Here is a 16,630-nt window from a genome sequence, read left to right on the forward strand (position 1 = left end):
CACGTTAGACAAAGAAAACAAAAAAGGAAAGAAACAATAAAAGAAAAGAAAGAAAGAAACACTGACATGTGCGGAAATACAATTATGTTGGCAACTTCGATTCTAAATAAATAAATAAATAAATAAAATAAAATAAAGTTTCCAGAAATAGTTTAACAAGTACATTGTATGTACATTGTCATATCTATGTGGCTTAGTTAGCCTTCACACTAGGATCATGTGAGCCGCTTGCGTTGCGTGAGCTGCAGCTGCTAGCTTTACATTGTCTTAAATGTACGCCTTCAAACATGCGCTTCGGTGCAAGTGGGCCACGGCTCTGAGCTGCCATGAAGACACCCCGCCAGTAACTGGCAAGGAAGAAAATAACAGGCAATCTTATGAGAGCCCTTCACACGTGAGCGTGAACTTAGTTGGAATGGAGAAAAGTGAACATATATTTGATGTTGAAAATTTTCTCATTTTTGTGTTACTCTGAAGAAATGCACACTTTATACTATTATACAGTTCGTCAAACGAAGATACAGACTTCCTGAAGTAATTGATTTTTTCCATCTCTCAGTTCAGGAAACAGACTGTAAAATGAACATTCTTTCAGTCTTGATCGATTTATAGGATGAATAAACATTGTTCTACATCTTTTCTTTTTTTCTTGCAATTTATCGCCAAGATTAAAGCTGCAGATTCTTCTGGCTCTAGCATGGCTGCCACTTTGGTATCACGAACTTTTGAGCGGCTCACAAGCATTCAATGCCTTCACACTACAGGTTCATATGAGCGGCTCACGCGATCCTAGTGTGGAGGCAGCCTTAGTGTTTCCGATTTTATGTTTCCGTTATTTAAAAAACAAGCAAAATGATTGTCATGGGCACTTCTATTTATTTATTTTTTTGTAAGTTAGTAATAAAAATATTTTTAACTAAATAAACTTATTTCTCACATCGTTAACAACACAATCCAACGATGTAACTTAGTGTTCAGAGAGAAAGTGCAACAGGTTGTGTCCTTATCTTCTACCTAACTGGCACTTACACTTTGATCTTAGCATCTTAGCCTTCGTTTGTCAATACTGTTTCGATCATATCACAATTTCGATGGCTCGTGATATACTGTTGTCAGGGACAAAAAATATTATCGACTAATAAAAGTATAACGCAAAGTGGTTGTGATTCTCGGTATGTTGGGCAAAGAATTTTCTGAACATATAAAGAAAGGATGTGGGACTGTTAAAGAGATGCGAAGTCTTCATTAAAATACCATTACAAGGCTAAAAGGGTTTGTGTAATATATTTGATTAGGAGGATTTGAGCTTAGCATCCCTTTCAGTACTGTGGCCATATGAGGCGACGACCCGCAGCTTAACGTTGAATCCGAACCGGAATTGTAATATTATTTGTGCTTTGTGTGTTGCAACTGTCCCACTTTCTAATTAAAAGTATTCTATGTTTCTACGTATATGAAAGCTGTACGTGTTTGTTATATGTTTCTGAACCCTTTTTCTCGTTTTGAATTTCTTTTCTCCTAAAAATCACATAATCTTCCGTTTTTTTTTTTTTTCTTTCTTCTGAAAAATCTGGTGACCCTCACGTGGTTCCAGGTATGTGGTCAATAGTAAGTTTTACTGTATTTTTTCTTTTTTTGTAACATATTTCAGGAAAGAAAGTCCCAGACAAACTATCTCACTTACCCCAAAAACGTTTGTTATCCCTCGTAAAATAAAAAATCTAAATCAAAACACAACTTTATACTTACTTATTCAGTTGGTGCCTTTCCATTTGCTTAGAAAACGTATGTGATGCACATAAATGATATTTTCGCTTCACCATTTTCCAAAGAGAAACCGAGTACCTACACTATGTTTGACCAGACGTTCATTCTGATTTTAACGTTTGTTCATGTAATATTTTTACTACAAATACGGGAAAGTAGTGCGTTTGATCTTAATCGAAGATCAATTCCTGTTCTCGTGGAATGACTAAGAAACTTGACAGAAACTATCAAACTGAAAAAACGTATTCTTGCTTCATCTCCTAGAGAAATAAAGAGTAATATGTAGGTACTTACCACTCCAATCATTTGACTGGAACGAATTTCTTTTCCTGGATTCATTTTGGGAACCACGCTGATATAAATCCAAAGCCTGCATAAATGACGACGATGATGGACCTGATACTGGGCTTTCTGTATTTATTTCATTTCCACTGACAGTTTCCGAGACTTCTTCAAGAGGAGTTTCTGTAAACATGTGTAAAAGAAAAAAGAAAAACACTAATAAAATCGATAAACATCCAATTTCTATTTACAAAATTATTTCTATCACAAGAATGTTATTATGTAAGCAGGACGGGAAAGTGTTTCAGTTAATTATATATTTATATATATATATATATATATATATATATATATATATATATATATATATATATATATATATATATATATATATACAGTGAAACCTCTACTAACGGACACCTCCCATAACGGACATATTTTGTAATCCCCAAACACTGTAATAGGAAAAAACATATTGGCAAACCTCTCTAAAGCGGACACTCTCTAGTACGGACACGGACAGTCTTTCTTGTCTTTTATAGGTATTATTTACCTCCGTATTACGGACACTTTCTCTAGAAACAAGTTGGAAAGTGCAGTAAAAATACACTTTTAGTAATTCATACGTATGTCATCAAGGAAGAACATGTGAGTGTGACAACATTTTGCCTCCTCAACTGTCTGTTCAGCAACCCAGAGGAAGGGTCTCTGTTTCACAACACCCTTATATCCTTTGCTTGCATTCCACTCCCACCCCAACCTGCTTCAGAAACAAAACTGACAGTTGCCCACTGTTTGGAATAACACATCATTCTACTGTCCCGCTGGAATCTCTAACCAAACAGAAGACAAGTTTTGTTTTTTTTTGACCACGGGTACGCATATTGTATTTTTTTAAAAAGTCATTGCTGGACTGGAATTAACTCACAAATTAAAGTAACACACCGAGAACGTAGTAAGTAGCGATAAGTGTAAAGTGCAGAGAACTATAACATTTTATTCTCATGTTGTGCCTCGAATTGGATGGGGCAAGATAATGCAGGTACAGTAACATTTTGGTAATATTCATAAATACGTAATTCATGCAAAAATATTTTTTAATAATTGCATATTACCTTGTTTATTAATTTACGTAAGAAAATATTGAAACCTCTCTAAGGCGGACACCTCTCTATAGCGGACAATTTTTGATTCCCCACGGCTGTCCGCTTTAGAGAGGTTTCACTGTATATATATATATATATGTATGTATGTATGTATGTATGTTTTCAACAAGATTCTATGTACAACTAGTACGTTGCAACTTTAATCCTTAAGAATAAATTAAACTTACTATACATACAGAATGGACTATGTATCTTGAAATATTTAAACGATATGCAAAAGGACGCTCAAAAGTTTCTAGAACTACAATGCAAATATCAACGGAAAACACTGATTGACGTTTATAGAATCAAAATCGCTACATCTCAAAATCATAATAAAACATACGCATATCAATTAGTGCTGGTTAGTGCTACAACCACAACGTGAGTACGGCTATATACGAAAAGTTATTAACAAATTAAAGAAGGTCAAGCCACAGTCACCACTTTTAGAAATAAGCTTTGTGGAAAACGAAAAGGATGTCAATCGTTCGTGTTACACTTGTGCTGATTAGGGCAATAAGCACAACGGTAGTGCTCCTACCTTCTGAAAGTTATAAAGAAAGTAGAGTGACGAATCTAGCATGACATCAAGCGAACATCGGCATCTTTACAAATGAGCTTTGCGGAAAACGAAAAGGGTGTATCGCTAGTGTGAAAAGTTATTAACAAATTGAAGTGGAATCCTAGCAAGACGTCAAGTCAAAATCACTGCTTTCATAAACAAGTCTTTCGAAAAACGAAAAGAGTCATTCGTCGGTACGGGTAAGTATTGAGATCAAACGATAGTGTTTTAGGAACAGTGTTAGAGATCCCACATACGAAAGTTGTTAACAAATTAAAGCGGAGATTCTACCTTGATATCAAGCCAAAATCATCACTTCTACAAACAAGCTTAGTGGAAAACGAAAAGGGTGTCGACCAATAATGCTGCGTTAGTGCTATAAGCATAACGTTAGTGTTTGTATTTACGAAAATTCGTTAACTGATTAAAGTGGCAATTCTAACGTCGAACCAAAATCGCCACTTTTACAAATAACTTTTGGGAAGAACAAACGAAGAGTCAATCGTTACTATTACGTTAATGCTAGTAGTGCTAAAAGCACGGCGTTAGTGCTCTTATGTGAGAAAATTTATTAAATTAAATTGGCGATTCTGGCTTTACTTCAAACTAAAAGCGCAATATTTATAAATAAGCTCTGGGGATATTGAAAAGGTCGTCAATCGTTAGTGCTAGGTTACTGCTGGTCAGTGCTAAAAGCCCAACGTTAATGCTTTTACGTTCGAAAAGTTTTTAACAAATGAAAGTGGGAATTTTAGTTTGACGTCAAGCCAACATCTAACTTTACAAATAAGCTTTGGAGACCACGAAAAGGTATTATTTATCAGTACTACGTTAGTACTGCAAACACGTTACTTCTCATACGTAAGAAGATTTATTAGGAAATTAGAATGATGATTCTGGCTTGACGTTATGACAAAATCGCCATTTTTAAAAATAGAGTTTGCCAAAGCTAACACGGTGTTTATCGTTAGTCATTGTGTTGATTGGTTCTATAAGTACAACATTGAAGCTGCTGTATATGAAAAATTAACATATAAAAGCGACAGTCAAATCAAAATCGGAACTTTCATTTATAAGTATTGCGTAATATGAATAGGGTATGAATCAGTGCTCCAAGGTTATTATTATTAAGCATTCTGCCTTTCGGCAGGTCCTGGGACTAATGAGGATTTTTTTTTCCAATTTTAGATTTTGACGAAGAGTTATTAGCAACGTAAAGATCGCCAATTTAAAAGTCAGCTTTCGGAAGAAAATAGAGGTAAGTCAAAAGGTAGTGAATCATTAGTGAAACGTTAGTGCTAGTTAATGCTACAAATTCAACATTAGTGTTCCTTCGTACGGCAAGATATTGACAAATTGAGGGGCTACTAAGTTAAATCCAATACGTTATTCTTTCCTGATATTAACTTCCTGGAGAGGGAATACCTCACAGAACATTTTAAAGAAAATGATCATAGAACCTATTTTTGAAATTGAAGGGGGAGACTGGATTCACACTTTTATTCTTAACAGATTTTAACGTTAAGCTGTGAGGATATTCTCAACTCCATGAAAAAATATACATTAAATTTTGTCATAATCCAAACGGCAAGTCCTTTGTGCCGACCAGTGACTGAAACCGATTCATTTGACCTGTTTCCCGGAACAGCTCAGGAAGAACAGAACCCAAGCAACCCCTGGGGGGCTTCTAACCCGTTCCTACTACTACTACTTATACTTGTAGTCACTGGTCGGCACAAAGTAAACTCTTGCCATCGAAACTTTTTAAAATAATTTATATTGGAAAATAGTTTTGCATGTGCAAGAGTAAACTTGCTACAAGGGGTGGATTTTCCACGTTTTAATCCCTTTATACTTGATCGATTGAAATACCAAACAGTAAGTTGTTTTTACCGTAAGGGAGGGGGTACTTTGACATGTTTTGAAAAGTTTATTGAACATAACTCTCGTATTTATTTTCGATATTATATTGCATGTGTGCAGTTACACCAAATGGACCTTCGGCTACAAACCCCTACTAATAACGTTTCCTTACACTAAGTCTTACACCAAAGTATTCTGACTTAAATTGGTGACTATGTAGCCCCACGATTTGGGGCTAGTTTGACATGTTACTTCTTTTCATTTTAGGTCAAATTTGGGTGGCTTTTGGGGCTTGTTTAACACTTGATTTTATTTTTAAAAAACATTTTTTTTTTTTTTTGTTAATAGATGATAAAGGCAGATTTGGGGTGGTTTTGTGCTTTTATTTACCCTTCCTACATTTGACAACACTTTTAACAAATTTTGAAACTAAAACTTGGCTATCAAGCAAAGTGAAACAATAATAATATAATTAAAAACTTGAAATCGAAACTACAAAATGTTTTGTAATAAGAACTGGTACAGTAATGAGTTCTATTACATATCGTCTTGGCAATTTTCGCATTTATAGAACGGATCTCTGGATCCTTTGTTACATATCCCGCAGACCCACAACTTGCATGACACACAACAAATTCAATCTCTTCCTCGGTAATGGGCGAAATCGCACTTACAAATTGAACAAAGATTGTCGTCTATTTCCCTTTTCTTGGTCACATTGGAACACGCTGGCTCAGCCAGTGGGAAGTCATCACTTAGCACTTCAAGTTCTGGAAGTTCTTCAGATTCGAGTTGATTATTGTTCTTGTTGCTTTTCAAAGTAACTGGTGCTCCAGGTGCTACGTTCACTTTCTTTCCTCTTCTGTGGCGGATTCTCTCTTGGTTGAAACCTCGTTCTCCCTTCAGAAATTCCAAAAGGCTTTCATCCAAGATCCTTTCAGATGTACCACTATCACCGCCAGGAAGATTCTTGAGCACAGCCTGCTTATCGAAGGGATAAAGTCCAGTTGTTCTAAAAGCACTTTGGAGATTGCTTGGAACTAGGCTTGCCAACTCACAAGAATAGAATTTCGGGAGATTTCTATGAAACCAAAAAAAAAAAAAAAAAAGTATTGAAACATTATTTAGTAATAATATACTAAATTAAATCTATACACGCTTAGAGGTTATAACATCTACAACGCGTTTGGAAGATACACCATTACTGTATTTAGAGACTTCTGGAGCAAACAAATGAAATTTTAGTAAACCTCGTGAATCAAGCGCTGAAAAACAGTAGCCTGTATCTCTAATGAGTGGTCCAATGCAGCTCCATCTCTTGAAACCATATTTGGAACTAAACTCTTTGAATTAACATTAATTACATTTATTTATACTAAACACAGAGGATAAAACACGTAAATTTCACAGAGTAGGGAACTAGAATAACTCAACAGAAAGCATGTGTCGTTGGAGGATGAAACAATATTTTTTCTGGACAGAATATCACCTGTCTAATTATTCTTCTTGAACTTGTACTTCACGTCACTCCTAGCAGCATTCAAAAGCTTCTGATTCTTAAGTGCATATTTATAGAAATCACTGCAATCCATAGTATAATTTTGACATATTTGAAGTTCAGCTTTCAATAATCCCTCGCCCATGTTACGCCTTTCTTTGCAAAATGATTGGTTCATTACACTGAACTGTCTCTCGCAAGTTGCATTCAAAACAGCGACTGAGAGGACGAATGACACTAATTTAATTAACTCACTTCCACATCCTTGAGGTGTAACTTTCTTGAAAAATTCCACCCAACGTAAGTCTACTCTATCACTAGATTCACACAACGATGTCTTCCCTTCCTCACTAAACAAAAGTCGTCGTATAGTTTGTTCATATCGATCTCAAACTTCAAATTTTCAGAGACTTACCAAGTCATCCCACTTAATTGGCTGTTTCAAAGACAGAATACCCATGAGCTTGAAACTGGATTTATCAAAATCGTACCATTTCTCCAAGTATGAGATGCACTTCTCCAAGAAAATGTTAGCTTCATTTACAAACTTTGCTTTCTTGCACTCTTCCAGTCTTCATCCTATCCATAACTGACTTCCCAAAGTACTGATCTTCCTTTCTTTCAATGAGTTTCTTCCTCAGTAGTGCCATGATTTCATGTAATTCTGCACTTGATATGTTCTCGCTTTCCATGAGTCTAATGCTATTATTGAATATTTGCATTATGTTTTGGAGGAACAAACACAACATTTGAGCATATGATTCTTCTTCGTCCTTAAATGCTTCCCATATGATCTTAGAACATTCATCTTCTTCTTGTGATATAAAATATGATCGAAATGCTGGCCAATTCAGATGAAGACGTTCGAGAACAGACAGAAGGGACAACCACCTCGTAGGAACATGCCGTGGTACTTCCTTATATTCTTGGTTTACAAAGTCAAAAAATGATTTTAGTTCTTTGGTTCTCTTCGCATAAGCAGAGAATTCACTAAAAACTTTCAGCACAAGATGTTCCACATCGAAGGAAAACGCTTTCATTGCATGTTTCACACTATTATGCAACATGTGGCACTTACAGTTAGCTTTGATCAAATTAGGAGCGCGAGTTTTTAATTTCTCGTACACAGAAACATTCTTCCCGAAATTTACTGAAGCATTGTCTGCGGCAAATGAAGAAATGTTAGCAAAATTCAAGTTATTTTCACAAACCGATTTTTCAATGTGTTTGCTGATACTTTCGCTGGTTTCATCGGGGTCTTCATAAAAGTCCAAGAGACCGATTTTTATCCCCTCTTCCTTCGAAAAGTATTGCACTACTAAAGGGTACAATTTCAGATTACCAACATTCGAAGAATCCGTGGCCACCGAAAAGAATTTTGCTTCTAGCTCTTGAATTAGCTGTTCTGTGCTAATGGCGAAAGTACGTTTTCCACAATGCTGCTGGCTTTCGTGCGCCCACATTTAATCTTTTTTGCGATTGCTGAGTCACAAAACATAATACTTGCCACCTTGTTTGCACAATCCTGGCTGTTATAGCTAAGATGGTGCTTCACTCCATGATACATTGCTGTAATTTCTGCAGCCGTGACGAGATCCTCCTCCTTAGTGTTGGGCTTCGTAAAAAAAAGATGTAAGTACTACATTTTCTCTTCTCTCCTTTTCTAAACGTTGATGTTTCGCAGAACTAGCATGAACATTTACTGCACGAACGCCCTCAAACTTTATCGAAAACGTTTGGCGACAATCTCTACATTCCGCTTCATATTCACTCTTTTTCTGCAACCAATCAATCGTCATTAAATGTACAGTAATACTTTTTTCTTTTCTTTTCTTGCGTCTCCGAATCAGAGAGCTATTGAACGACAAGAACGCCTACGAAACCCACTTACTCCACCGTGACACTCGACGAACTAAATTTATACAGTGAACCAAAATCACGTAAAGGGAAACAAAGAAGTTTCGAGACTTCGACAATGGGTTTTCGTTTTTTCAGTACTTGCGTAAACTCTTAGCCGCAACAATGTGTTTATTTCCCCTCCCCTCTCAGTTAAACAAACGCTCTTTATTTTCACTAAATTTAAAACAATTATTGTACCTATGTATTTATGTAAATCAAACGAAAGGTGGCGCACAAATACATGTTTAACAAACATTTGTTTATCATTTGAACTTCTGGATATGGAGCGATTTGCCGACGTTATTGTTTACAAGGAAAAACTTAGTATTGCGTTAAATCTTGAGCATTGTTTTTAATTTCATAATGCATACCATACCAAAGGAAAACTAACTTCGGAACAGAATTAAACTTCAAAAAGAAAATTAAAACTCATTACTTTTAGGAAGGCAATAAAAACAGTGACAGCATTAAATCATAATTCCGGAAGATCCCAAAGCTTGTCCGGGAGGTCGGGAAAGTGAGTTCGATTCCGGGAGACTTCCGGCCATTCCGGAAGAGGTGGCAAGCCTACTTGGAACTTTAGCAGCCAAAGCATGCATTCCTCCATTTTTCCAAGATCTGTCTCCAGTGTTTTTTGAGGGGGGTAAATACTCCGACATCTAAAAGTTGCAGAAGAAGCGTTGAGCTAGACGGCAGACAAGTGAAATAGATTCCTTCTTTCACTGCAGCTTTTACAACATTTGGGGAGAAATGATATCCCAAGTTGTCTCCTATTACAACAATCTTTTCTTTTCCATCTTGGTGTGCTTGAATATGAGTTAACAATATCTTGAAGAACATGGTGTCAAAGTATCACCGAAAATGTCCAAGTTTTCTCCAAAGTTTAAGTAGCCCCCTTCTACGGTACACATGGAAGAAATGTACATACCAAGTACATTAAAATTGGATAAGTTTTACGAGAGTCATCGTGGAACAGACAGAGACACACAAATGCTAATTGAGTCGAAAAGCAAAAACTTCTAATACGCTCACTAATAACAATAATAGTGGTGTTCTGTATTGTTGAAGCGAGCGATCCTCCTCCTTCCCTCCAAACATGGGCGTCTCTGGCGGGGGGACGCATCCCCCCCCAATATTTTGAAATACGAAATATTCAATATTTTATTTTATTTTAATTTATTTAGATACTCACTAGCAGTTAGATCATTTCCTTTGATGTCCCCCCAAAATTTTACATGCCAGAGACGCCAATGCCTCCAAATAACTCCAAACTATATCTCGAGTACGTCTGTAATTTCCAACAAAACATCTACCATGATATTATATATATATATATAAACGTATATTCTACGCAATTATTTGGGTATCTATTAGGAGAAACAATCTTGAATATATGAACGCCCTATTGAAAGCAAGGAAAGTAATGTGAAGACCCTTATAAAGTTATCCCATATTCTTTATCTGCACAGAAAATTTCATCTTAAGGCATTCATACTGGTAAACATTAATTGATTTCTAAGAGTCATCTTTTAAGGGAAAGCAATTACCCCTAACTCCCAAATGTGCGCTTATTTTCAATATCCACCGATATAATAATCAGATCCATACTCTTATTTCGATTTCATCATCATCATAGGTATTATGCCCTTACTGGCAGGTCACTTCCAGCAGCTGAGAAGCTTCCATGCTCCACGGTCCTCCGCTAACCTTTTCGTCTTCACGTATGATCTTTCTGTTTTTATATCATCCATTAATTGTAGTCTCCTTCACCCTCTGCCTGTCTTTCCCGCCACCATACCCCATATGGCATCCCTCACGATACAATTTCTTTTTAGGCAATGTCCCAACCAGTTTCTCTTTGGAACATTTCTTTGGGTTCGATTTCTTAGCCATCGGTATCATGATCGTCTTCAGGAAGTCTTTTGGCCACTCCCCTGTCTAATAGTCGGAACAATTATTTCTTTCCTTTGTCTCCTATATTTTTAATGAATTCGATTGGTATATTATCTATCCCGGTTGCCTTTCCATTCCTAATCTCGGATATAGCCTTTTCAAACTCATCCCGAAGAATATTAAAATCCTTTATCATCCTCGCCTACTTCATTTTCTACTTCAACATTTAGGCTACACGGTCTCTCCCTACTCTCTATTTCGATTTAACAAAATTAAATATATTTCATTTTCTACTACATTTCGCTATATCTTTATTGAAATGTTGGTCATATTTTTTGAACTGGGGGCCAGAATATTTTTCTTAAATTCGTGCTTTCTTGCCATATTTTCTGTATTTTTTGATGGTTTAGGAAGGTTAGGTTAGTTTAGGTTATGATATTTGGATTTTTTTTGGGGGGGGGCAAAATGCTTTGCTTAAAATTCGTACATTCTTCGTATGTTTTCTGTTTTTGATGGTTTAGGCTAGGTTAGGTTAAGTTAGGTTAGTTTAGGTTATGCTATATTAGTAATTACACTTACGTAACGTCAACTCATTTGTCCTGTAAACATGGTGATTCTACCTAATTTTGGCCCCCCCAGATCCAAAATTATCCTAAATGCAGTGGTGCTATTCAGCCGGTTCGCACCGGTTGTTAAAATATTTGGGGTTCGCAGAAACGTTTGTTATACCGAAATAAACCTCGCAGAACCCATTTTCAGAATTAGAAAATTAAACAATGTAGATCGTTTGTTCACGATTGTTCTCATAAAATTTTCGTTTGTTCAGGATTTATACACAATTTATATCAAAACCAAAATGTTCGGTGGCAACTTCTATATTTTTCTATATCTTTTATAGATTTCTATATCTTTTGTATTTCTATTAGCAAAGCAAATGTATGTATTGCAAATTTCAGCTGCAAGGGAGAGCTTGTAGAAGGGCCATTCCACGCAAAAGTGAGCCTGAACCCAAATTTTCGAAAACTGTCAAAATCAATGCATTTTTACATATATATGAAGTAAATAGAACGAAATTTACTTTTTCACAAAGAAAACTTATTTATACTTAGAATTCATGTAAAATTTTAAGTCTAAGTTCTGAATTGTAACATGTCAGCTGCGAGGAATTTTTTTATTCTTGTTATCGGCAACATTTTACGGTATATTGTGCATGTTTGGCTGACGTAACTTCGAGCTATTCAAGATTCTTCTTTTTGCTACGAGCTGCAGTTGAAAAAGTGTTTACAGGATAAAAATTGTTTATAATATAATTAAAGATATAAACGTCAACTTGAGTGTCCTGCCCGTGACAGAAAACTACCAAAAGTTATTGTACTGAATTTTGAGAATGTGGTTCGTACTTGGTAGAAGTAACACTTTGCACGTGTACTTCACATTTACCAAATTTTGGACTAATGCTAATAATATATTTCGATTTATTTCAATTTGAAAACTTGTCCTGCCCGTGACAGTGGGCATGCTACTGCTGGGAAAGTTTGTGTACATTGGTTATTCATGATAGAAAATTATTCCATGTATACTAAAATAACGTTTTCTAAGCATGAACATTATTTACTTAAATAGAGGATTATCTGTTACTGTCAGTATGATGTTTTAACTTAAAATAAGTGTCATATAAATATTATCAATAGCGTCACCTTTTTGTTCGTTTCAAGGGAGAAGTGGATGGGATTGGAGTACGTACAAAAAGGCCAGTATGGAACTTTGTGAAACAAAAGAAAGTAATTGTAGAATGTGCTGCTGAATTCGTAGCAGCTTTAAGCTCTTAGTAGTAAAACAGATATATTTTGAAACGATCATCAGCAGAAATTAAAAAATAAAAGACGGGAAAATTCTCAATTCTCAATTGAATGTCTCCAATCAAAACAGTTTTTTTCCTGCAATTTGACAGCGAAAATTTGATAGTTCGTCGAACTTTTAAATCAGAGCTTCGTCCGTGTAAAATCTTTCAATTTGTAACAGACTTTTATTCTGATTCTGAAAATAATGATTCCGAAAGCCATGAAGCTATCCTGAGCGACGACTTAGATTTGCATGTTAACAAGGCTTGTGTTAGACCAGCTGTTGAAGATATAACACAAGGAACATTTTTGTTGATGGAATTTTTCTCTAGTGGACAGAAAAAAGAAACATAGACATGCAATATCGCACAAAGCTCAATGGAAGAGGACGAAGAAGTCATTGAAATTTGTATGAAGACCGTAAGTTATTGCGGTAAAATTTTCAAGATTGTTGAAGATGTGCCTTACGTGCATTTCGATCAAATAATACCTGTGTTATCAGCAGGGAGGAGGCGTGCCGTGGAAGGAAGGGGCTAGCGGGGTGATGGCCCCGGGCGTCAAAGTAAGGGGGCGCAAAATTCAGAAGGAAAAAATAATATATATAAAATGGAAGGAAAAAAGTATTAAAAAGTACTCAAAATCAAGGAAAAGAAGGGTTTACTTTTGAAAATTTTCTTACGCATTGCGCCAACTATGATGACGCTTTGCGGCTGGTCTGTCGACCTCACTCATATTTACGGGGGCGCCGTCGCGACGCGTCGTATACTCTCGCCCCGGGCGCTGATTTTTCACAGCACGGGCACTGAATACCAGCACCTATTTTATATACTGTTAGACAGTGTTTTGTATGAATTTCCCTACAAGATGGGTGTAAATGGGTAAATAAAACCATTTCTTAAAGTGTAGGTGGTGAGAAATAAGTGTACGACATATTATTTTTATGTGATAAAAGCGAGCCTCAAGTAAAGTAAATAGAATTATCTGTGTACAATGCTATAACAGAACAGCAGAAATTGACTTATTTTCGATTTTATTTCATTTTTGAAATCATTCTTATTGAGGTTTTGTGTGTTGATTCACACGGTGTCCTGCCCGTGACACAGTAAAGTTTATTTTATTTATTAATACAAATATTTGGCTAATTTCTCTTATGTGGGGTTCGTTAAAAAATTTTCATCATTTATGCATTTCCGTTTAAATAAAATCATTTTGAGCTAAGAATTCACAGAGTTTTGTAACATTCACTTGGTGTGTCGAAAGTCACTTCTCTTTTTTGTCCCCGCCCGTGACAGACGTTTAGGAATTAATATTTTCTACTCTAAATAGAAAAAAAATACTGAAAACATCAGCTACATGTACTCCTAAGTCTGTACTGTTCATATATCATACAATTAGCAGAATTTATGTTGTACTTTAAGAAATATACAACTTTAAAGCACCAAAAATGTAGTGTAAATGTCCTGCCCGTGACGATGGAATGACCCAGAATACAAATTTTTCACAGCCAAAAACAATTGACCTATTTGAAGAACATTACTTTGCTCTGTACATACGAGATGATTAATGGAGAACGGGGGAACGGTAAAATTTTCCGTTCTTACGAATTCTTACAGCTACAGGGTTAAACGTACGATCTCTCAGAAGAAGGTATAGATGTTTAGTATATTCCTTAATCTCAAATGCTCAGATATCAAGAATGAGAACTCGGATCATATGAGTGAAACAGTAAGGGTAACCCTTATATTTAAAACTCATACATACTATTATTAACAATTGTTGATCTATTACTGGATGAAGGTCTTTTAAATACTTTTTGACAACTATCTATCTTGGATAATTCGTTTCCAAGATATTCGAAGTGCAACATAATTTCGTTACACCACTTGTATGTTGTGTAGGTCGCTACGTGTCACAAGAGAATTTTATTTCTCTCTCTCTACCTATCCGTCTACTATATCTTTCAAATATATATATATATATATATACAGGCGCGTATCCAAGGGGGTTATAGGAGCTGTAGCCCCCCTTGATCATATCCTGGATCCGCAACTGTATATTATATATATATATATATATATATATATATATATATATATATATATATATATAAATTAGAATAGCGCCACTACCCAAATGTTGTATTAATAATAGAATAACAAATGCCATAATGATCTCCCAATTGTATGAAAAGAATAACTTAATTATATACTTTTACATTTATATATGTTATTTATTTAGGATATAGTATACAACAGTTCTTCACCATTTCCGGAGGACTCACGAAGTTCAGTCTTTTACGGATTATTCATTGAGGATCTAGGAAGCTGAAAATGGGGTAACAAAGCGACTTTCATTTACTTATCGACTGATACGAAAATAAAAAAGAACGAACCTGTATTCACCTTTGTTCTTCTTACGTGTTGTTTTTCTTCACGACTGCTGATGTTCAAATGTCTGAGGTGTACAGAGTATTACCAGGTCAAGCGTGATTGCTTCGCGGTGTTTGCAGACAGAAAGGAAGGTTTGGGGGTCATTCCGTACAGGTTTTCGTGAAGACCTGTACGTACCCGTTACTTTATGTGCGCCTCTGTAGTGCCCTTGTACTTTATATTTCACTATGTGTGTATGTGGGGGGGGGGCCTTGAACGCATATTGCATGTCTCGTGCTCGTGGATAGTTCTTACTGTTGCATTACGTACAAACGTGATGGTATTTCATGTAAAAGTTGTAATAGCACACATAAGAAAAGCAGATCACGGTGTACTCATACTGCATATTCCAGTGTGAGTACATGATCTGGGTTTCTTCTGTGTTCTATTACCACTTGTACATGACATACCACCATTTCTGTACGTGGTGCAAGAGTAAGAACTATCCTCGAGTACGGATCTCATTCTAAAAACAAGTATAAAGTTTCGTTTCATACATTTGTTGTCCAGGATCATTTTCCTGATGTCTAGCAAAATAATAATACCTTATTTTATGTCTTCTCGTCGGTAATATAGTGACTTTCTGTGGTAATCGCAGATTTGAGCTCTCCAAACTCGATTAACTTCACCCGATGCAGTGTTGCCAAATTCACAAAACGCAAAAACTGCATAATATGGGGAAAAAATCTCATCTACTTATCTATCATCACAACTGAAGTTATTTTCATCCACTGAAGTGACAATGTCACTACCTGTTAAATAAGAATTCTGTCTGAAGTATACACAATGGAATTTGCTATGTAGTTTACCTTATTTTAGAATGTGATGAAACTGTTACATTACATAGTGTCTCAGAATGGAATAAACTTATCGTGAAATTTCTTTCTTTTTTTTTTTAATCGGGAGGAGGAGCTTAAATACATTTTTTTATCCTTCACTGTTCTAGAAGGAACACTGTTCAATAAAGATCAATGCGTAACTCAAAGAAAATACGCGTCGTATTCGTTCAAACGATTTTTTTTTAAATTATCGTAAAACATGTTAATTGGCGGGAGAAATCCAAACTACAGTGTGTCCGTATTGCGCAACTCAAAGTTTGATTGTGTATATCTTTTGAATGAATTACGAAAAAGATAGAGACTTAAAACAAATGTAAGCGTGTACAGGGTGTCTACTAAAATTCCAAAATGAAATTTCGTGACATTTTCTTTACCAAATCATAAAATTTCCTAACATTTTCAAGAGCAAATTTGGGTACGAATTAGGCCAAATTTTCATGCATGCGATAGAAACGTACTTTGCTTGCGATTTGGTAGCGTCTAAAGCCGTCCAGACGCTGGTTAATTTTGGTGATAAATTTTGACGTTTTATAGAACAAAATTTTTCAATCTGTACTTACATTTGTACAGTTTAAAAAATCGTGACCCGAAAGCTAAATTTCGTGACTT

The 16,630-nt window shown here is 35.7% G+C and overlaps 1 protein-coding gene across 5 annotated transcripts in view; it reads right to left on the bottom strand.

The window, feature by feature from the left end:
• LOC145662650 (uncharacterized) overlaps positions 1–16,630 on the bottom strand; it is a 293,979-nt gene that overhangs the window by 156,334 nt on the left and 121,015 nt on the right. For all 5 annotated transcript variants that reach the window (XM_081728436.1, XM_081728438.1, XM_081728437.1 and 2 more), the window contains one exon: positions 2,062–2,232. In XM_081728436.1, the coding sequence (XP_081584562.1) occupies positions 2,062–2,232 (171 nt within the window). The remainder of the gene's footprint in view (positions 1–2,061; positions 2,233–16,630) is intronic.

The sequence above is a fragment of the Thermobia domestica genome, chromosome 10 (assembly GCF_964235325.1).
Source record: "Thermobia domestica chromosome 10, izTheDome1.hap1.1, whole genome shotgun sequence".
Lineage (NCBI taxonomy): Eukaryota > Metazoa > Arthropoda > Insecta > Zygentoma > Lepismatidae > Thermobia > Thermobia domestica.